Source organism: Neopsephotus bourkii, unplaced genomic scaffold (genome assembly GCF_033783945.1).
Source record: "Neopsephotus bourkii isolate Nb327-2 ecotype Australia unplaced genomic scaffold, CSIRO-AGI_Nbou_v1 NB_678, whole genome shotgun sequence".
Classification (NCBI taxonomy): Eukaryota; Metazoa; Chordata; class Aves; order Psittaciformes; family Psittacidae; genus Neopsephotus; species Neopsephotus bourkii.
The window spans coordinates 645,106-667,601 of NW_026901177.1; the positions used below are offsets into that span (position 1 = coordinate 645,106).

The 22,496-nt window shown below is 36.4% G+C and overlaps 1 protein-coding gene across 1 annotated transcript; it reads left to right on the forward strand.

Moving 5' to 3' along the window:
* Window positions 1–292: 292 nt before the first annotated feature.
* On the forward strand, window positions 293–21,997 carry MCCC1 (methylcrotonyl-CoA carboxylase subunit 1). The gene is made up of 19 exons (XM_061353498.1): window positions 293–406; window positions 1,594–1,640; window positions 2,601–2,740; window positions 3,157–3,252; window positions 3,421–3,542; window positions 4,566–4,713; window positions 5,244–5,365; window positions 6,429–6,540; window positions 6,845–6,926; window positions 7,960–8,087; window positions 9,797–9,980; window positions 10,479–10,588; window positions 11,989–12,205; window positions 13,240–13,326; window positions 13,896–13,945; window positions 16,244–16,381; window positions 17,724–17,831; window positions 18,875–18,946; window positions 20,473–21,997. The coding sequence occupies exons 1-19, from the start codon at window positions 348–350 to the stop codon at window positions 20,590–20,592; spliced, it is 2,142 nt and encodes a 713-aa protein (XP_061209482.1). The 5' UTR covers window positions 293–347; the 3' UTR covers window positions 20,593–21,997.
* The last annotated feature ends 499 nt before the right edge of the window (window positions 21,998–22,496 follow it).

Genomic DNA, 22,496 nt, shown 5'->3' on the forward strand with positions numbered 1-22,496 from the left:
CATCCACAAATAAAGCCAGGAGTCCTGCAGCGCGCATCATTTCACATTTATATGAATTCTACTTGATCTGCCGTTTTATTGCCGTGTTTCTCGGTGTCACGCAACCCCCCTGGTCTGCCCCCACCTGCTCTTTCACACACCGCCTTCCCGGGTCTCTCGGGAGAGAGCAGAGAGCACACCACCACCCTCGGACCTCATTTCATCCCCCCTCCCTGCGCGCCTTCTCTCCGCGCTCCACGCCCACCGGCTCCTAGCCGGGCTCCGCCTTATCACGCCCCTTCCGAGCAGCCACTAGCGGCCGGCCTGGCGCACACACCCCCGTCCCGCCGGCCCCCGCGCTCAGTAACATGGCGCTGTTGCTGCCAGTGGAGCGGTGGAATTGCTGCTTCTGGGCTCTGCGGCGTCAGTGAGTGCGACGTGGGGGACGGTGGTACACGGCGTGCAAGCCCCCTCTGGGGCGGTGGGGGCTTAATCTGCCCTTTACCCGGCGTGGCCTGCCCCGCTGGGGATGTGGGGTCCGTGGAGGCTGTTAGCGGGGACTGACGGGAAGGGGCAGGGACGGTGCCCGGGAGGGAGCCGGCGGCAGGTGCTGGGCCTGGCGCGGGGGGAGGCTTCACAAAGCCGAGCCTGGGGCTGGGTTGTCGGAGGGAGGGAAGAAGAGGCTCTGCGCCTGGGGAGGAGCGAGGGAGCTGGGTTGCCGCCTGCCCTGCTGCTGCGGGGTGTGTGCGCGTACGTGGGATGCTGGTGCCCTGGGCTCCTCTGTGGATAGAAAGAGCAAAGAAACCTCCCAGGCTTTCAAGCACAGTGTTGGTAGTTGATACAGGTTCCATGAAATTGTCTAGGGTGTTAGGGGTTTGAAAACTGCCGTTGCCAACCTTCTGCCAGCTGGAAGCCGGTGCAATAGAATTGGTGACTTCGACGGCAGTTTATTAGGGGCATAGGAAATGCATAACCTCTCTCTTATTGAAATTGAGCCTTTGGTTATGTGGTGTCAGGAGCGTCTCTTGTCTTTTTGTCTAATACTGTTTAAGAATTGCTGGACCTGATCCAAGATTCCAAAGTTGATGTGTGTGTGAAATGAAAACAGTTCTAGGAGTTTACAGTTTCTCCCAGACGCTTAAGCTTTCACAATCTCATTTCTTTAGTATTAATTGGTTGAGGTTAAATTTTCAATTTCAGAATATAAATAGCTCTTCATAGCTCTTATTTCTTGTTATCTTTAACATTATTTATCTCTACAGCTTTTCTCTGTGCAAACAACTCCTGTTTCCCATTTAAGCTTTTTTAAGTTGTGGTTGTTCATGTCTTCTTGCCCGAATACTTCAAGTTGCCATCTCTAATAAATACCACTATTTACTAAAAGAGACTTTGAATGCTGGTAGAAAAGCAAGGGAATGATTTGTCTTGTGTCTAAACGCAAGCACTTAAGGAGAGATCTAGTGAAGTTTGCACAAACCTTCCTTGAACTTGAGTGTGTTCTGTGTAAGTAGTTGTATCATAATTCTGTTCTTCTCTTACCTGAAAATGAAAGTAGAGCAGTGGCCAGTTCTTCATATGCTTTTCTAACACTGCTGTGTGTTTGTAATTGTACAGGCGATGGAACCAAGTACAAAGATTTGTGAAATGTGCTTCAACGACAGGTATGAAGTTGAACTTCTTTTGGCCACTAGGTTTAATTGCTTGTGTAATGTGGGTGGTTTTACAATTAGATTTAGACCATTAGTTGCTGAAAAACTGTACACTTTAAAAATAAATATTAAATATTTGTATAGCTTTTGAAAACAAGAGTCTGTAGCAGACATAACAGAAATATTCTTTAACGTGTAAGCAACATTTTGACAAATTTTGTCTGCCATATTTAGGTATACTCAATGAAAAGTATTTATTTTTGTGGTGTTTTCCTCTGAGTCCTTTTCGGATACAAATGTAAAGTGTGAGGGAATTGGGTTTTTAAGTAAAATGATACTTGAATAATACGTGAAGGAAAGTAAGAAGTATATAGCAAGGTGATTTAAACTGACCCTATTGTCAAGTTGCCTAAAAATATATGTTTCAGAATTCAGAGGTATGTTTTGATTATATTAGTTTTAAGCCATTTAGTTATGCCTGTGCATATTTCTGTACCATTGTAACTGTCATGAGACTTCATAAAAGCTAGTGAGTCACTACTTAAAAAAAACCCAAACAAACCCAACAAACAAGCCAACCCCCAAAGCCTTCATGCCTTGTTATTAGTTTGTGATGGTGACTGTGCTCATCAAAGAAATGTGAATTACTTCTGGTAGGTGAGGAGCCAGTAAGGACACATGATAATTGTTCCCTAGTTGGTCCAAAAAGTACACAATAAAACCATAAGCATCAACTTTTATGTTTCAGTGTTTTAGTTTTAGAAAATATTTCTTAGTTCTAGAAAGAAAAAAAAAAAGAAAGGAAAAAAGTTGAATTAAGGGCTCTAAGGGCTCTAAGGATAAAATTTGAAGACTAGCATGGAAATGCTTTTTGGTGAAGCCCGTTTTTTTCATTATTGGAAGAAATGCATAAATGCTCTAAATGATTAAAAAGAGATGTGAATTTTAAGATGTCTTCATCTTTTCAAACAGGAGGTCACAACATAAGGAAGATTCTTATTGCAAATCGAGGAGAAATTGCATGCAGAGTGATGCGAACAGCAAAGAAAATGGGTGTGAAGTCTGTTGCAGTTTATAGTGAAGCAGACAGAAATTCCATGCATGTAGCAATGGTGAAGTATATTCAGTTTTTATTACTGTTCATTAAAAACACTGTTTCTCATTGATAAGTTCAGTGTGCAAGTAGATTTATTAATGATTTTCACCTCTGTAAAGTGACTTCCAAGTTTTTCTTGAATCATTGAATATTTTGTCTAGTCTCTATCTCAGCACTTGACAGCTTTACAGGAGGTGCATTAAGGTTTGGCTTTCTAATGCTGGAGTAGCCAGGAAGTTAAGAGAATGGACTCTGGTTTTGGGAAAAAAGTCGAAACTGTCACCCAGTTGAGTATGAAGAGAGTATGAAGTGATGTAAACTGTTGCATGCTAGCAATCTGATAAACAATGTAATTGACTCAGAAATTCAGTTAAATTTGCTTTTTATTATCTATTAAACAGCCTGTATTAAATGTATTTTTTTCTGTAACAGGCAGATGAAGCATATTGCATTGGTCCAGCACCCTCACACCAGAGTTACTTGGCTTCAGAAAAAATAGTGCAGGTGGCCAAGGCCTCAGCAGCTCAGGCAAGTAGATCATGACCTTAAATCTTCTGTTACTGCTATGCTCTTTAGTTCTTTATTTTGTGCCTGTGGTGCTTCCATCTTGTGTTGTCTTAGTGAAACTCTGTGGAAGTTTCAGGGTTTTCTAAGGTAAACATATAAAAATAGGCTGGTAACATTATTCTGTTGTAGGCTATTCATCCAGGTTATGGTTTTCTGTCGGAAAGCACAGAGTTTGCAGAGTTGTGCAAGCAAGAAGGAATCATCTTCATAGGTCCACCTTCATCTGCTATCAAAGATATGGGTATTAAGAGGTATCTATTTCTGCTTTTTACTTGGCTATGCAGTTTACAGTTTGCCAAAGCTTATTTTGTTAACGAATGACCAGCTGCTCCATAATTGTTTTATTCTGTCAGTTTTTGTTGTCTTTTGTGGCTTTCTTCAAATGAATAAGCTCTAGGTTTATAGATGATCTGTAGATCTGTAAGATTCATATAGACTTAGAAACAGTCAAAATTGTTCCGTAATTAAAATTTTGGTGATTAAATATGTAACTGATTCTAGTTTTCCAGAATTTGGGCATTGCAATGTTACATAGGTAAGGGTTCAGCAGTCAGATCAGATATTTGCATACGGGTCAAAAGAACAGTGGAAGAGAAACACCCATATCATCAGGGGTTAGTGTGGCTTATTTAAAATGGGGTGATAAGTTTTGTTCATCACAAAGGATCTTATTCTTAGTTGCTTAAATCAGAGAAATGTTTCCAGGGTATGAAGTATAACTTAAGAATATGGAAGTAAGGTGATTACTAATACATGAACTGTGTAATACTAATTTTAGATAATTAATTTTTTTATCACTTCCTAATGTGAGAGTAAATTAACTCTGTAATTTAACTAACTTTGCATGTATATTGGAAGCCAGAGCTGTTATGCTGAGGTGTTTTATGTCTGGTATGAATCCAGCCTGTATCATAAAAAGAGTTTTGCCTTTGTACAACTTTAAATATAGCTTTGGCAGGATACAGTGTTGTAATTTGAAAATGCTAGGTTTGGCCTATATGATGTGGCTCAAAAGATAGGAAAAAAGCATAAGCTTGAAAATGACTATGCTTTTTTGTAGAGGGCTTGCAGGAAAAAAAAAACAACCAAACATTTGAAGCATTTTATTAATTACAGTCCAATTGTATGTAACCCACTCGTGTAAATAGTCCTGTTGAGGTCAGTGGAGCTACTTATGTGAGGAGAATTAACACTGAAAACATAGACAGGTTTGGAGCTTAAAGCAAGAAAAAAAAGAATATTATCATTCTAAACATGAAACTGTTCTGTCAAAGCACTTCCAAAGCTATAATGTCTGCAGCTGGCGTTCCTGTTGTTGAAGGGTATCATGGAGAAGATCAGTCAGAGGAGTGTCTAAAGGAACATGCCAAAAGAATAGGATATCCAGTAATGATTAAAGCTGTTCGTGGAGGTGGAGGAAAGGTAAAGAAACTAATCTGTTCATCACATGGTGTAAAGTTATCATGTCTCAGTGTCTGTAACAGAATATTCTAAAATAAATCTAAACCCAAAGAAAATAGAAAACTGCTTTTCCTTAAAATTTATTATTAATAGCCAGTCTAGCACTATGAAATCTCACTTCCTTTTGTTGTGTGGTGAGGCACAAGGTAAGTAGCTGGTACGAATTGGAAGAGTTTTGTTTATTTCAAGGGATCTCTGGTAATTCACATAAGCAGAAAAGTTATTTGATGGATTTGTGTAAAATTAGATGACTTGAAATTGTTACTTTGATGGTTTCTGTGACTTTTTTTTTTTTTGCTAACAGTTTTAAATGTTGCCTAAGAAGTGATTAGAAATATCATTTAAGAATTTGGCATCCAGACACCATGTATAGTGAATTCCCTGTCTAAAGCTGATTTTACTCTGAAATTTCTTGCTCTTTGTGTACAACAAGGATTTTTGTTGTGTACCAGATTATTAGACATTTAGGTATGCTTTTTTATGTATTTTAGGGCATGAGAATTGCTCACTCGGAAAAGGAGTTTCTGGACCAACTAGAATCAGCTAGGAGAGAAGCAAAGAAGTCTTTCAATGATGATGCAATGCTGATTGAGAAATTTGTAGATAATCCAAGGTGAGAAATAGATGTTTTAGTATAAACACTGTGATATTTCTTCTCATGTAAAAAAAACAAACAACCCAAAACAAAAGAGCAAAGAAGTACCACACAGCTGCTTGTTCCCCCACTGTGTGATGGGGAGGAGAATCAGGAAAAGGTAAAACTCATGGGTTGAGCTAAGAACAGTTTAATAATTGAAATGAAACAAGAAAAATATAATGATATATTTAATAATAGATAATAATTATATACTATATATTATGTAATATATAATATGTCATATGTTCTTGTATATTATGCAATGTATATAATTTAATATATAATAACACATTTTATATTAGGAAAATTATTATAATAGCAGCAGTAATAACAGTGGTAATGACAGAGAGGAGAATTGAAAGTCCTTGACTAAGAGTGAGCACTGCTTAGCAACAACTAAAACATCACTGTGTTATCAAGTTTATTCTTATAGTACAGACAAAACACAGCACTGTATCAGCTAGTAGGAAGAAAATGAACTCCATCCCAGCCAAAACCAGGATGCTTGTTTATCCTATGGTGTTTCATACCAGTAGCTGGTGTTTAGAATTCTGTTTCATTTAGGGACTGTAGTGATAGGACAAGGGGTAATGGGTTAAAACTTAAACAGGGGAAGTTTAGATTGGATGTAAGGAGGAAATTCTTTGCTGTTAGGGTGGTGAGGCACTGGAATAGGTTGCCTAGGGAGGTTGTGAATGCTCCATCCCTGGCAGTGTTCAAGGCCAGGTTGGACGAGGCCTTGGGTGATACGGTTTAGAGCGAGGTGTCCCTGCCCATGGCAGGGGGGTTGGAACTTGATGATCTTAAGGTCCTTTCCAATCCTAACTATTCTATGATTCTATGACATTGACGAAGTCTAAACTAATTGAAATCCTGCATAATAGCAGCCACATTTCTACATTTTCGGTTATCTGTAAGCCTATAAAGACCTAGTGAAGTATACAGGACTATATACAAGTTCAAAGTCTGTTGAGGTGAAGTCAGTCGCAGGATTGGGGCTTTACTGAAATTCACTGAAACATTTATTATTATGGAACAGGCATGTTGAAGTCCAAGTATTTGGTGACCAGCATGGCAACGCAGTGTATTTGTTTGAAAGAGACTGCAGCGTACAAAGGAGACATCAGAAGATCATTGAAGAGGCACCAGGGGTGAGCAGAAAGTTCTTATAGTACCTACATATTTTTTAAATAATTGCTAACCCTCATGAAATTTATTTAGCAGGTAGTAATTTATTTCTAAATCCAAGTACCTGTTTTAATTTTGCTGCAGAAAATGTTCTAAATGAAAAAATTACTTTAGGAAAATGATTCTTGGGGGAAAAATATGTAGATTTCATTGATAAGGATTTCACTACAGTTACTAAATATTGCAAAATGTTCCTGCATAGTAGGTTTAATATCACCAAAATTCACAATAATTCATAACATTTTGTATTATTATTATTATTTACAGCCAGGAATTAGTGCTGAAGTTCGAAAGAGACTTGGAGAAGCTGCTGTCAAAGCAGCTAAAGCAGTTAATTATGTGGGAGCAGGTAAGTCTGTAAAGGTATGGCTGCTCCAGAGGTATGCTTTTAACTTAGTAAGACTGTAAGACTCAAGGCAAATAGCATTTGTTTGTTTTGGAGTATGATACACATCCCCCAGTTTTATTTTCTTTTTGAAGTTTAAGGAAGTAATCACATGGTTAAATTTGATACAGTTACAAATTTAAATTTGCACACGTGGTCTGAGCTTAAGACTAATGACAGCTGAAGAATAGAAGGAAAAAATTTCAGAGCAGATAATTCAATCAGCTAGATTGTCTCATGACAGAGAAATTATTTTTTCCTTGCTCTGATGAAACTTACATTCATAATGCTCACTCTCCAACAACAAAGAAAAATACTTTATATTCAAACAGTAAAGCATTTAAGAGAAAACGGCTCACTGTCTGTGAAAGTTCACACTACTTCCCAAATGAAAAATAACCTGCTAAAATTATTTGTGACTTTTTCTCACTTATTTCCTTGGAATTTTATTTTATTTTTTTCCCAATAATTGCATGTCTTATACATAAACACAATAAGTTAAAGAGTTTTGATGCACTTTTTACAGCTCATAATGAAATGCATCTTTTATTGTAGAAGAGAATCATAGAATAGTTAGGGTTGGATGGGACCATAAGATCATCTAGTTCTAACCCCACTGTCATGGGCAGAGACACCTTACCCTAGACTGTGTCATCCAAGGTTCCATCCAGCCAGGGACGGAGCATTTATCACTGCTTTGGGCAACCTATTCTAGTGCCTCACCACCCTCACAGTAATTAACTTCTTCCTTGTGTCTAATCTGAACTTTCCCTGTCTAAGTTTGAACTGATTAAGCACAGGATGTGTAAATGTGCAAGGAAACAACACTTCTGTTTTCAAATTTCAATTGTGTGACCTTTTAAGATAATTTATACAGAATGTAATGAAACTCGTGGTATCTGGTTTTGAAATAATAGTCTTGTCCTGACATAAATTAGGTGTGTTAAGTGTCCATTCTGAAAAAGTCTTGGTTTAAAGTGCCCTTTCATTACTTCAGGAACAGTGGAATTTATTATGGACTCACAACATAATTTTTACTTCATGGAGATGAATACCAGACTGCAAGTAGAGCACCCAGTTACAGAGATGATCACTGGAACAGACTTGGTGGAATGGCAGCTTAGGGTGAGTGTTAATTGATTTTACATGTAGAATTCCTCTTATCTGGTGAATAGTGCTCCTTGATATTGCCTGTGAGAGACCAGATAGGTTTTCAGATCTACATCTCTTATTCAGCTGATAGGGTAGAGTTTCCTTTGCTCTAAAGGAAAATCTTGTATTACTGTATTTGTAGAGCATTGTATAGATGCTCAGAATTCCAACAAATTCTTCCAGTTGTGTAAAGAAAAAGCATTTTAAAAAATTATATTTAAAGAGATTATAGAGAATGCAGAAAGTAGGAGGAAGTAGGGTCCTGATATTTCCCTTGCTGTGCTGAATTTTTTGGAAACTCTAGTTGAAGTGTATCTCTGGCCCAAAAATTCTTGGATCAGGCTGCTGGAGAAAAAAAATCTTCACAAAAACATGTGTCTGGTGTTATATCAGTATAGTCACATTCTAGAATAAATGTATAGTTGTGTGGACTGGAAGCAGGCTATTTCCTCACACACCCAATTTGCAGAGAGATTACTCATGCATTCAAATGATAACAGGAAGTTTTGGACCTTAGGGAACTGGAAATGAAAAACAATTTTTGTTAGATAAATCAAAAAGTGAGGACAGCAGCACACAATGAGCTTAAGTAGGTGGCAGGGAGGGAAGTGTCTTTGCACCCAGACAGAAAACTAAAATGGCAAATGCTTTTGCAAAAAAGAGGAACTTCTGGATTCCTGATGTGGGAATGGAAATTGAGCATTGATTGCTGAGTTGGAACAGGGATCAAACAATACTTGAAGAAAGAGATAAGGTGGAAAGATATGGTGCTGTTGGCATGTGGCTTAATGAGTCAATAGACGAAAAATGTCTATCAGTGCTTGGAGATTATTTTTGTGAATCTGTATAGTACTACTTTTTCTTTGAAGACTCAGTTATATTCTGCTGTCTGTGCTGAAATCCATAGTTTGGTGGCGGAAGGCATGGCATATGGAAAACCCGTGACACTTAAAAGATGAATTGTTGCTATTTTTTCAGTAGAAAATTGTATTTTCCCATGTAGATGAAAACTGTGTAGCTTCCTGGTAAAGTCTCCTCTGTGCTTAATTGAAGCAGACTTCTTGTTATTATTTTGTCCCTAAAAGCCCTGTTTTTTCAAACTGGTGTGTTGCTGGTGTTCGTTAGTATACAAATATTTGTAATGTGAATTCCTTTGAGTAATAAAATGATGCTTCTTGCCCCATTAAAGGGTCTTAAATTGTTAGTAATCCCTTTAAAGAAACATTCCCTGAAATGTGCAGGTTTGACAGTATACAGAAGAATCAATAGTGTATGTCAGTAGTGCTGGCTGCCAGTAATCCATTTTATCATCTGCTCTTGGAGCAATTTTTCTCTAATAAAATATTGTCTTAGTTGACCAGGCTTTAACTTAAACATTTAATTATCTTTTGACATAACTAGTAGGAAAAAAAATCCACTATTTTTCTGTCATGTTTTAGATCTGTGAAATACTAGAAGGTCAAATTACAGAATAATAATTCAAAATCCTTTGATTGATGACTCCCAGGCAAAAGAAAGAAGTAACTTCAGAAATAACTTTTTATGATATACCACTTTTTTCTCCTTGTGCATTTTGAATTATGTTTTCTACACATTCGTGTTTAGAAGAAAGATACTCCTTTGTACACTGGCACTCCAGAATATTGATCCCATGTTAAACAAAAAAACTCTATTGTTTTCAGGTAGCAGCAGGAGAGAAGATTCCCCTAATGCAGGAAGAGATTCTGCTCCGGGGCCATGCATTTGAAGCTAGAATATATGCTGAAGACCCTAAGAATAACTTTATGCCAGGGGCTGGGCCATTGTTGCACTTATCCACCCCACCACCAGATAGTTTCACCAGGATAGAAACTGGAGTGAGACAAGGTAAAAACAAGGCAGAAATGTTTTGCATCAAAAGCTTTTCCTTGTCAGCGTTTCCCTCTTTGGCCTAAATAAGTTTGTCTGTCAGGGTGTTGTTATAAAGACAAATCTCTACAGAATTATTCTTCCTTGTCATTGACCATTTACTTTTTGGTCAGTCACTGAATATTTTATTTACTCTTTACTTACTTACCTGTATCCAAATTATTGTCCATTGGATCATGCTGATTATATACTCATCACAATTTATCAATCCTGCATTCTGACTGCAACGGTGAAAACTGAATTTGAGTAGTGTTACCTCTTAAAAAGTCTGTACTGAAGTTGTCCTTGGAATTGAAATGCCAGGTCACATCATTAAAGATTAATATTCTTTAAGGACATAGAAATGTGGCCATCAATTGTGTCAGAGTTTAATGCCATATGGTGTGCAGTACTATGCATTACCAACTTTCAGAAATACTTGGGTTAGTCTTACAGCATATTTTAAATATATTTTAGGTGATGAGGTTTCTGTTCATTATGATCCAATGATTGCAAAGCTAGTTGTTTGGGCTGAGGATCGTCAAGCAGCACTGAGAAAGTTGCGATACAGTTTGCATCAATATAATGTAAGTAGAAGGAACCCAGCGTGATTTCAGATATTGAGCCAAATTTGTGAAGATATCAGGCAAACAGAATATGGATAAAATACTACAGTAAACCAAAAGTGGTTGCTAAGAGGGAGCCTGCTTTGCCACTACCAGTTAAGATTTATTATTTGCTTGGAGAAACTGCGTTTTTGTCTAATTTGCAGTTGGTGGAGGGAGTAAAGATAACTGTGAAGTCTGGTTTTAAGCATAGATTTCTCTTACGTTTGTGGTATCTTCAGCTGGGTGATGCAGCTGGGACTTTATAGAAGAGCAAGGCTGAATAACACCACTTTCAACTGCAGTGTGACTTTTCTGAAACCTAAAGGAATCTGTAGGTAGAATTTGTGTTAGATGATGTTTGCTTGTAACTTCTAAGTTATAAAACCTGGTAAGATTTAAATGACACGTGTGGTAAAGAAATAGGGAGAATTTTTAATGCTGTTAGTTCTTTTTAAGAAGTGGTCCCTTTTTCCCCTATAAAAACTACAGGTGTGTATCTCTTTTCAAAAGAGGAATTCGGGAGGTTTGACTTGAGGTGAGACTGAATATTATTTGCGCAGAATTAATTCATACTTTTAAATGAAAAAAAAACATGGTTGAGGTACTGAAAATGTTTGGCACACTGTTGTTTTAGCTAAAAGATTACTGCAAGTGAAAGAGATGGGGGGGAATCTATTGGGTGTTTTGTGGGTTTCCCCTCCCCTGAATTTTCTTAGTAGTTCTGTCAATAAATATTACAGTACAATACAGCTACAAGTTTCACTGATTTCTCTAAAATATTTCTAATTTCATGTTGGTTGGATAGTAATTTTGCAGTACAGGAAATGAATAGTGTCTAGTAAACTTATAAAAGTCACTATTCCCATTTCTTAACTCTTTAAAAATCAAATAAGGAATATTTGAAACTATTATAACTCATTTTTAGTATGAGGCACTTTTCATACTAGTAATCATTTTAAATACTCAGAGCATGATTTTCTGAAGCAGTAGAGTGGGATTTTGGTGGGTTTTTTTTGTGTTGTTTTTTTGTTTGTTTGTTTGTTTTTTGTGGGGGGGGAGGGGGTCCTCCTCTGAATAACCTCCCATTATCATTGCTAGAAAACTTTCTTTGACTTCACAGTGGACAAAGGTAGCATTTTAAAAATACTGCTTTTGAGAAAGTATTCATATTGGGGTTTTTTTAATTTTCGTTTTTAAAAGCAATGTTTTCATTGGTAATAAAACAGACCAGTTGAATTCATTACATTTTATTGATAAACTTTGTATTTTGCTAGTGCCATCTGAAGAAAGATCAATCTTTCATCTACTCGTAAGTTAACTAGAAATCTGTATACTCATTCATTTGTTCAATTTGGCAATATGTTTCTTTTTCTTTACAGATTGTAGGTTTAAGCACTAATATTGATTTTTTACTGAGTCTGTCAGGACACCCACAGTTTGAGGCTGGAAATGTGCACACTAATTTCATTCCTCAACACCATCATGAATTGTTTCCAACCAAAAAGGCAACCCCACATGAAGTTATGTGTCAGGCAGCTCTAGGACTCATACTGAAAGAGAAAATGCTAACCGAAGCTTTTAGAGATCAGTCAGATGGTAAGGATCATGCTTTTGTTTTATTTTACCTGTGACTGGATGAGACAATGCTGTGATCTCATGTGCAATATTTAATTTGTGTGCTCCTTCTTTGCCTTTGTGTTGCTCAAAATTCTAGTGTCTGTCAGATATTTACCCAGACAGCAAACTATAACTCTTGTTAAGGGATAGATATTGAATATATCAGCACTGTAATGTACAGACTCCTTCTGACAGCACTTCAGATAGGCGCTATCTGAAAGACCTTGGTATGCATAATTAGTGTCACTGTGTACATTTTGTTCTTTACAAGCATAAACAGTGAGTATCTGTCACTGTTATTCTTACAGTTGGCTGAAGGTCTTCAGAGATAAAATTGACCTTGCTAGAACTGGGAGAGGCAATAGGGTTTAATTGAATGAACTAGACATTCTTGAGTTCTGACACTGTTAATGGCTATACCAGTTGGGCATGTGATTGCTGTTAAAAAAGACTTCATATAAATCTAAGACATGCTGCCAACAGCCTTGTTAATTTTCTTCTCCACTTTAACTACCCTGGAAACATGGGAGAGTGGGATTGGAAAGATTCATATACACTATTGCTTTGCTTTAAGAGATGATGAACCAATCAAGCAATATCTGATAGCTGTATATCTGATCCATCCTTGAAAACACCTCCATCTTCCCAGGCAATTTGCTGCCATGTTTGACTGCTCTTACAGTTGGAACCTTCACCTAAAGGTTAATCTGAACCAGCTGTGTTGCAGTTGAATTCCCATGTTGCTTTCCTGTTCAAGGATCTCTTCATGAAGAACAGTCAATATCCTTCTTAGTAAGTGCTGCTAGTGTCATGTTTTCTGTAGGTTACACAGCATTAGTTTATTCATTGTTGAAGCTTTAGTGAGGGACTGTTACTATTACAGTGGTTCCTCAATCTTTAATGTGCAATATAAATATATAAGTAAGATGGTAGAAATAGTAGGACAGTGATTTTTGTGGTGTAAATTGCTAAAGTACAATTAAAGCAAAATGTCTATGTATTTTGTGTTTTAGATAAATTCTCACCGTTTGCATCCAGCACTGGTAGGAGACTAAATATATGTCATACTAGGAAGCTGTCTCTGCTGGATGGGGAAAACAGTAAGTTAATAAAATGTGTGGAGGGAGAAGAGGTACTTGATGGATAAAATTATTTCAACTGGTGCTTGAGAATTCAGGCTAACCAACAGCAAATAGAAGCAGTATGAGTTTAAGCAGTTTCACCTGGGAATTCGTAGAACTTAATGCTTAATCCACTTGAGGAAACTTCTTGAGGAAATGCAAACCAAATTAAAACAACACAACTAATGTTTATCATTTAAATGAATGTTGAGATTTTTGAGGCATGAGTGCCATTGACTTTTTTTTTTTTTTACTTCATTTTGGTATGAAAGTGGTCAGCACTTTCTCCCATCAAAGTCTGCTTTTTGTCCAGGTAACTTAATACAGATTTCAGAGCATGACTTCAGGTGTTCATCTTTGAAAAACAAATTGTCTAGAATTCAGTGTGTACAAAGCTAATCTGAAAATACTTGTGCTTAGTATTGGTAGGTCTCTCTTTTTATCAAGAAAGGTGCACTAAATATTGTGTATATGTTGTTATTCTCTAGTTCCTATAATTAAATCTACTCACATGCACCTTTTTTTTTTTTTTTCTTTTAATTGAACAGCTGTGGAAATAGCTGTAACTTACAATCAAGAAGGGTCATACAACATGCAGGTACAAGTCCATATTTTATTTTCTTGTTTCCCAGATATTTCCTTAGGTAAAAGAAGAGTTTCTTATAGAATTCTCTTGGTATTAACCATTACTGAAGTTCCTTGGTAATTACTGATACAGGACTCTGTTCTTGGTTTGCTTGCAGCTGATGTTGCAGTTGTGTTATTTTGGCTTGAAATTATCTTTGCTAGATGCTGGATTGGCATAGAAGAGGTACTAAAATACTTCTGAAAATAAGGCTAAGTAAGAAAAGCATTTGGTTTTCCAGTCTTTAAAGGTCAGGCTTTGTTTTCCTCTTCCTTAAATTTGTCTTTCTAAAACATTGGGAGTTACATTTAAGTCTGCATTTAAAAAGGCTTTTTTTTTTTTTTTCCCACTGGACTACTGCTTTATTCTGTGCATGAAATGGATCTCCTGAGGGATAAATAAAAGCTTTCTAGAGCATTACCTGCAAGATAATTTTATTTTCTTTTTGAAGATGGAAAGTGGAAAGTAATTACCAAACAAGATAAGGAATGAGACTAGTAAATCTGGTTAAATGAGTGAATGATGCCACATAGAATTGGCTTCTTTCTCTATGTTATTAGAGAACCTATAGGATACCACTTAAATGCTTTAAACATAGATATTTGTGTATGTGCATGTATGATAGTCTCCAGTTGTGTGGCTTATGGGGGTTGTGTTTTGCTGGGTGTGGAATATCCTTCTTGCATCACCTGGAGGTAAATGGGTTTTCTCTTATATTTGGCACCCAGAATGAATGTATGCTTAAGAATGCAGTCTCTCTGTAGATCAGCCTCTTGTTTTCAATATTCAGAAAAGGGAAATTAAGAATAAGGCAGTATTTATGAACTGCTTAGACTGTATAGTGAAAAGCATACCAGAAAAATAGTGAGAAAATTACCTTGCTTTCATGTGTATAACCCCATGTCAGGTAATTCCAATGCTTATTTCTACTGATACGAGGTAACCCACATCCCTCAAGTAATACCTACATGATTTTGAGTGTTACAGATTACATACGTAACGCAGGAGAGCATTTACACATTACATAAGTAATGTCAGTGAAAAGTAAAAAGAGGCTGGAAGTGAAATGAAGTGAGGCCTTTCAGGGAGGGGAAGGGCAAGGGCAACAGCTGAGAATGTAGACCCCCAGGGAAGAAAGGAGAATGGGTTTTGAGATGGAAATGGGGAAAAGCTGGAGATAAGGGATGGAGAAACAGAATTGGGAGCTGATAATGAGGAGGGCAGTGCCTTTGAAGGGCTGTGAAACCCTCCTGGAGACCAAGCAACTAGAGCAGGTTGCTGGGCTATGGAACTGACAAGCCCTCACAGTGCTGACCAGGGTGTTGCCCCGATTTGCACCCCTGCTCAGGATGCTGATCAAGAAATTTATTTTTTTTTCCTCAGGGATCAGTATCAGATCAACAGTATCCTTTTGATGCATGTTAAAGTCTTCGTTCAGTGGAAAAATAGTGTGGGACTATATACATGAAGACTGAATTTTATCTCAACTTGTAATATCCTGAAAGATCAGCAAGTCTCTTGATTCTTTGCTCAGTGATGTTAGAAACAAAAATATCAGTTAAACGTAATGCACTTAAGTTCATATTCTTCCTGTCTTTGTATTCTGAAGTTGTCACAGAGATGCAATTTCCATTGATGTAGACGAAAAGGTTGCCTACAAATAAATAGCCTTTCCATTTGGTATTTCTTTTGCAGTTTTGGTTTCTAATTGACACTGTTTCTATTACTGCTCTCCACTACTCCTTTTGTAGGCTTACTGAATAAGTTGTAGTTTCGGTATCATAACCTTCCAAGACTGAGGAAGTTGCCTGTCTTTTGGAAAGCACTGTGTAATCTGATGATGTCAGCTGAATAGTATGGATTTTTCAGCTTGGTAGAAGTCAATATGCTAGGATGAATTAAAAATATTGTGTTCTAGTATCATCGCTAAACAAAACACTTTGATTTTTGCTGTTGTCTTTTTTCCTGAGAGATAGTATACCTTTGTATTTTGAATGCTATTCATATTTGAACTATTGCATAGTTTATGATAAAAATGTCATGGGAGAGCATGTTAGCTAATCTTCAGAGCTGATTGCATTGGTTATGGAATACAGACTGTTAACAGAAAAATAAAGGATATGTAAGATAATTCTGGAATTTGGAAAAAAAATCAAATCTTGAAAATCTATGAAGAGTCACATGTTATGTGTATATACTACAAATACTAGCTTTTGGTTTATTGTTCATGAAGGGTTAGCTTTTGTCCTTATAAAAGTGTTTTACTTCCAGATTCAAGATGAAACTTTCTTGATTTCTGGAGAGATCTTCAATGAAGATGATTCGGTTTACTTGAGGTCTTCAGTAAATGGAACAGTGTGTAAGTCCAAATTGGTCATTTTGGACAACACAATTTATCTCTTCTTTCCGGTAAAGTTCCTTTCTTTATTATTTCAAGTATAAAATTTCAAAGCTTTATCCATGTAAATGAACAATATAAACTTCAAGAGAATGTGAAAGAGAATCATAACTTCAAGTTTTTATGTTGGCCCATAATGTTTTGATACATACTGGGTTTATAGCTATAGTTAGAAGTTAGTTGCTTATGGTCAATGAGTAAAAAAATCAATTACATTTAGAAAGTTAAAATGTAATTAGTTGCGTGAGAATTACAAATAATGGTTTGGGAGGGGAAAGCACAATATCAAAATGTTTAAGTTTCTAAGTTTGTTAGATTTAAGAAGAGTAGCAGTTACTTCAAATGGATAATTATTTGGATATGCTTGTAACTGATACTTCAGTTACATTTCTAGAATTATAATAAAAAAATGTGTATCAGTCTGAGGAAGCATAACTTCAGCTAATAGTAAAAAAATTTGAACTACGAGTTACCATAGCCTTATTTGTATTGCATGAATAATGACATTTGAAAGAAGAGGTGCCCCAATTTCCATTATCAGGCTTGTAATTTTTTATTTTTAGTTAAAAGCTGACAGGCCGTTAAAATAACTCAATACAAATGTAATATAAATACGTAAATTATTATGTATTAATTTCAGTAATTAAACTCTAGCTCTGAGCTCCTTAAGACTTCCAGCAGACTGCATTGAGAACTTCGCTACTCCAGTGATGAGGACAAAATAATTCATGCTGGAATGGCAAAGCTCAGTTTTCCTATAGTATCAGAGTGGAGTCTAGGATGGGGGCATCTAGAAGAAATCACAGGAGTTTTAGGGTATGGGTAGGATGTGTGGGAGAATGAGTCATTTGGAAACTCTGGGTAGCAAGTCCGAGAGGAACTGGGGAATTTTGAATAATGGTGATAATTTCTCACTAAACTCAGCACTGAATCCACTTTATTGTAAATTGTGAAACACTCATTGACAATGCTTGGCAATGAACATGCCAATGTCTGTCTTTCTTGCTGCATCAGCCTGCCTTTGCACATTTTGAAAACCTTCTGTTGCTGCATGAATAGGGAAGGTGTGGGTTTGGTACATAGGTCCGCATGGAACGTCTTTTTCCTGGGGGTAGTTCCTTCCTTGCTGATCCTTGGCAGCTGCCACCATGGGTTTTGAGGACTTGGATACTGGTGAAGTAGTAAGCATACCGACAGTGCTTTTGCTGCTCTTACCCCACACCTCTTCCATCCTGAACAGCTGACTCATTTCCCTGAAGCTGGATCTGTTTTTTTTCCCCGTATGTTTGCATATTGCACTAGTAGTACTATTTTATGTTGTTAACTCATATGTCACTGATTTTATTTCCGTAGGAAGGTAGTGCTCAGATTGGCATTCCTGTACCCAAGTACTTATCTGCAGTGAGTTCAGTGGGAATGCGAAGTGGTGCTGTAGCACCCATGACAGGCACAGTTGAAAAGGTAATTATAATAATATGGGTAGGACATGAATTCTCCAATATATGTACAAGTTTACTCTTCCAGAAATGGTGTTTGCTTCTGTACTGCCAGGAAAGAAAGAATCGGGATCAGAAATGTCAGTACTATGTGACTTCTTCCAATTGGAAAATGCCCTGTTTACTCTGAGTTTTCAGGAGCCACACAAGAGTTTTTCAGGCTTCTAGTCTTCTTTTTCTAGAGCTCTGGAAAATATGAATATTCAACTAACCCTACCGCTTAAATTATTTCTTCTTCATCTCAATTTCTTTTTGAGGCAAAGTTCCTTAAAGTGTTACAGGCTTTGTTCAGTTACAGTGTTACACTGTGATCCATTATATCTAACCAAAAGAGTAAGATGCTAGATGTACTTGCAAAAAAGAGAAATAGAAATGCCTTTTTTGCTAATCTACGTGTTTTGCTGCTTATGTTTTTGTTTCTTTAGCCTAGCAAGTCTTGTGTATTTCTCTGTACATTGACAAAGTTTCAACAGAAAAAAACATTTCCAGGAGAGTTTAGCAGTTAAAAGAATTCTGCTAGTGATAAAAAGGCATAAACAACAAAAAGACATGAACCCTTTCAGAGGGTGGAGTACACTGAACATGGGTCTCTTACATATAAATTGGTTACTACAGAAAAACTAGGTGGATCCTGCAGTCTTCTGTATGGATTTTCTTTTCAAGACTTTAGGGACTCCAGGAAAAGGTTCTGCACTTTCTCCCTCAAAATAGAAGCTCATAATCCCAAAAAGGGTGGAATGTACATTGTCTTATTTAGTGTTTTTTTTCTTTGATACATAAATTGCTTCCTGGTCATCCTGTTGGCTGTTACTGAATCTGTATCTATAGTTTCTGACTTCCCTTGAGTATTATCTAGAGAACTTGGATACCCAACTCAGCAGTAATAAAGATATGAGGCTGTTTTACAAAACCAGAGTCACTCAGTAGACTGTGCTAGGCAAAGTCAGATGATGATATTTAATGGTAAAGATAGGTATGATTTCTTCTCAATTTTCTCTGGAATTGTAGGTGTTCGTGAAAGCAGGGGATAAGGTTCAAACTGGAGACCCTCTGGTGGTTATGATAGCTATGAAAATGGAGGTAGGTGAGATGTAAAAGGTTCTAATTACTGAGAAAATAAAATTCTGGTCATAATGTAGTGATTATTGGTAGCGTTATTGAAGTATGGTGCAGTAGGTTGCAGATGTCAGTATCACTTCATATGCTGTAAAGCAAGCATTTTCTGACTAGATTTTAGAGGATTATATTTGCTGTTACTAACAAATGATGATTATATAATCCATGGTACTCTGCAGATGTTTTAATGTTCATTTGGTTAGCTTTCACAATCCTTCTCTCCCCTTCTCTCCTTTCACTTTCCTTGAGAAAATTATCTGGGTGTATCTCTTGATCACTGTTTGTGCGATATAAGCAAATGTAACATCTGCACCTACTTTATACAGAAATTTAGCTAACAGTGACCTTGTAAATATATATAGGACTTTTAAAAAATATTTTTATTATTGTTTACATAAAGTTTTACCAAGAGTACACTAAAGATACTTTGTAATTGTCCATGACGTTCAGTGGACTAGCATTTTGGCCATTGTATATTGTCATGTTGCTTGACTCTAGCTCAGATTGTTTGAACTGTAGTTTTTGCGGCCTGTACTGGTTTGGTTAAGCTATTAGTTTATTTTAAATTTCAGTTTGTGGTGGCAGAATTAATGTTGTTGAGAAAAATTGCCTTTCCCTTACCATGTCCTTTTATAAATGACACTAAAATGGCATGCAATGTAACTGTGCACTAAAAAAAATTACACCTGAAATTATTTGCAATTGGATGCTAAATTTTTGTGACTCTCCAGATGATACCTTAGACAGACATTATCTGAGTTGTCTTTTTTTTTTAGTGCTATTGAAATAAAAGATGTTAAATTGAATAAAGTTATTTAAATTAATACTTGTGTAGATGTGAGGATTTAATATCTAATATTTAATATTTGATATTAGACTAACCCTATGTAGAAAACTACCAAGAAACAAAACGTCAGTGGAAAACCAACCTGATACCAATCCCCAAATTGGTCTACTTGTTATTGTATGTAAACATACTATTTCATTACTGTCACTAGTAGTTGCATTTGTATTTCATCTGGATTTAGCCAAATATCTGTTCAGTTAAGACCTTTCTTGGCCAGCAAACAAAAATGTCTTTAGTAATCTGAAAATACCACTTAAGGGAACAAATCTGCCATATCATTAACATTTTGGATTAAAACTGTATTGCCTCTGCTTGGCATTTATTATAATAAAAAAAAATGCTAGAGAAATAAATAACATTCAGCTGTTCATGCTTCAAAATATAACAACGTATAGTATTTTCATCTTCAGTATCAATATAAAAATAAATATTGATGAGAAAATAGAACTTGAAAAAGGACTAGGATAACCTTTTTTAAAAAAAAAACCAACCAAACAACAACAACAAAAATTTAAAATCAATATACATGTGAGATGAAGTAACTGTTTTCTGCTTTAATTGCACCAAACAGTAATATTAGCATTTGCTGGGGGGTGAGGTGCAAAGTACTCCATTTGTTCACTACTGATCTGTTTCTATGCAGCATACCATAAGGGCTCCAAAGGCAGGAGTGGTAAAAAAGGTTAATTTCCAAGAAGGTGCCCAGGCCAACAGACATGCTCCGTTAGTTGAATTCACGGATGAAGAGGCAGAAACAAAATGAAGTTCAAGGAAGCTGCATTTTATTATTTCTACTTTGGTGATTTTCTTTCAGGAGATTTCTTCATATTTTCAGCAATCTGTTTTGTATAGTAGATTGGGGAATTGGTTTCCTCAGCACTTCCTGCATAGTTTGACAGTAAATTATGGTGACTTTACTGAAACTTGGATATATCACTGTACTGTAATCGTATATATAATTTGTGGACCTATGTGATTGTTGTTCAGTGGTTATGTTTGCCTGTGAAAAGGCATTACACTGGAAGATGTGCTCGTACAGTATGGGAGAGGTTAGTTAGGACTGTAAGTTACACACAGCAGGGGTCTTCTGCCTATTTTTTCATTCACAGCTGCTTTTTTTTTTTTGCCTGAGAAGTGACAGCATTGATTTCAAGAAAATCTGAAAGGTCACAATTTTGTTATGAATCCATTTCTCTAGAAAAATTCCTGTTTGTGGCTTGCATTTTTGCCTGAATAGGGAATTTGGGATTGTTCCTAAGCCCAGGATCTCTCTTCAGTTGATTTTGGTGCATCTTTTTTCCTATTTACCTCAGTAAGTAGTGAAAATCTTCATTTCAAAAATATACCTTGAAATATCTGATACAAAGCATTTTTCAAGTACATATTAGCATTTGCTACACTAATCGGAACATTTGCTTTCTCAAAAAATCACTTTATCTTCAAACATAAAGTAGCATAGAAAAATTGTTATTTTGATACTTAAAGGGTACTTAAAGTGCCAAAATACTGACTTCAAAATCCTTATTACTTTTCCCATATTGTTTATGTTTTAGTATATTCCTTAGTATATTTTGTATCTGCAGTGTTGCAACAGGGAAAACTGGTAGGTTATTGGTAGGATATGCAAAGAAAATATTTCTTGGACACATTATTCTGATCATTTGCTATAAATGTAACTTCTTTTGAAAAACACCTCAGAGAAAGAGGAAAAGGGAAAGCAAAAGTGTTTTAATTGTTGCAAAATATTTTCACCTTTTTAGTTAAGTTCTGCTTGTCATATGAACTTTTGATATACTAATTTAAGACAATAGTATAATTGATACTGCAGAAAGAAACACCCACAGATGCTACAGTGATCCCAAACTTGTAGCTACATCTGTGCAAATGGATCCTTATACTTACATGAAATTTCATTTTTTAATCAATATATGTCATAGGCAATTCTCTGATCTGATGCTCTAACTGCGTAGTGTTGCCTGCAGTGCAGACAAAAATTGTAAAACTAATGTCTCTGGATGGTCTACATGTTAAAAGCATACTGTGGTACTTTTCAATTTTCCTTGTAATCCAGTGGCTATCTGAAAAAAAAAAAGAGTGATCATGATGTAGAATATTGCCACAGTGATCTTTTTATTTACTGCCAAATAAAAATTAAGCCTAACTTTGAATTTAGGTTTGTTTTCATTTTTTCTCCATTTTGTTCTTTCCTTGGTTGCTTATGTTTATGCCTGAGAGGGTTTAAGGAGCTGTTTGTCAGATATCATATGATGATAGATAGACCACAATCTGCAGATCACATTTAGGTGGCAGTAATCCAGACACTTGTAATGGGTTTCGCTGCAGGTAAGTTTAGTGACTTGTTTTATCTAAAAATGGAATCGACATATAGAAATGTGAGCTCGGTCCTGAAGAGATGCTGCAGCTTGGCATTTATTGTTTTAATTTCTACATGTCACTGCTGTGTTTCTAGACTTGCTTTGCTACACTGAGTCTGTAGTAAAACATTAAAACTCACAGCATGATGTTCTCTGTCAAGAAGTCTTCGCTGCTGCTTTCAGCCAGCCCGTGAAACAAGAATGTGACAAAAAGTCCTCCCTTACACATGGAGACAAATAATTTTGCCAGTTTTAATTTTCCTTCTCTTCTGAAAATTAGAAGGATTTTTTT

What these genes read in the sequence shown, in the direction of transcription:
- MCCC1 (XM_061353498.1), top strand. Translation starts at nt 348, where the DNA reads ATGGCGCTGTTGCTGCCAGTGGAGCGGTGGAATTGCTGCTTCTGGGCT. An exon ending in TTCGTGGAGGTGGAGGAAAG is followed by an intron (nt 4,714 to 5,243) that starts GTAAAGAAACTA and finishes TATGTATTTTAG; the next exon opens with GGCATGAGAATTGCTCACTC. An exon ending in TGGTGGAATGGCAGCTTAGG is followed by an intron (nt 8,088 to 9,796) that starts GTGAGTGTTAAT and finishes TATTGTTTTCAG; the next exon opens with GTAGCAGCAGGAGAGAAGAT.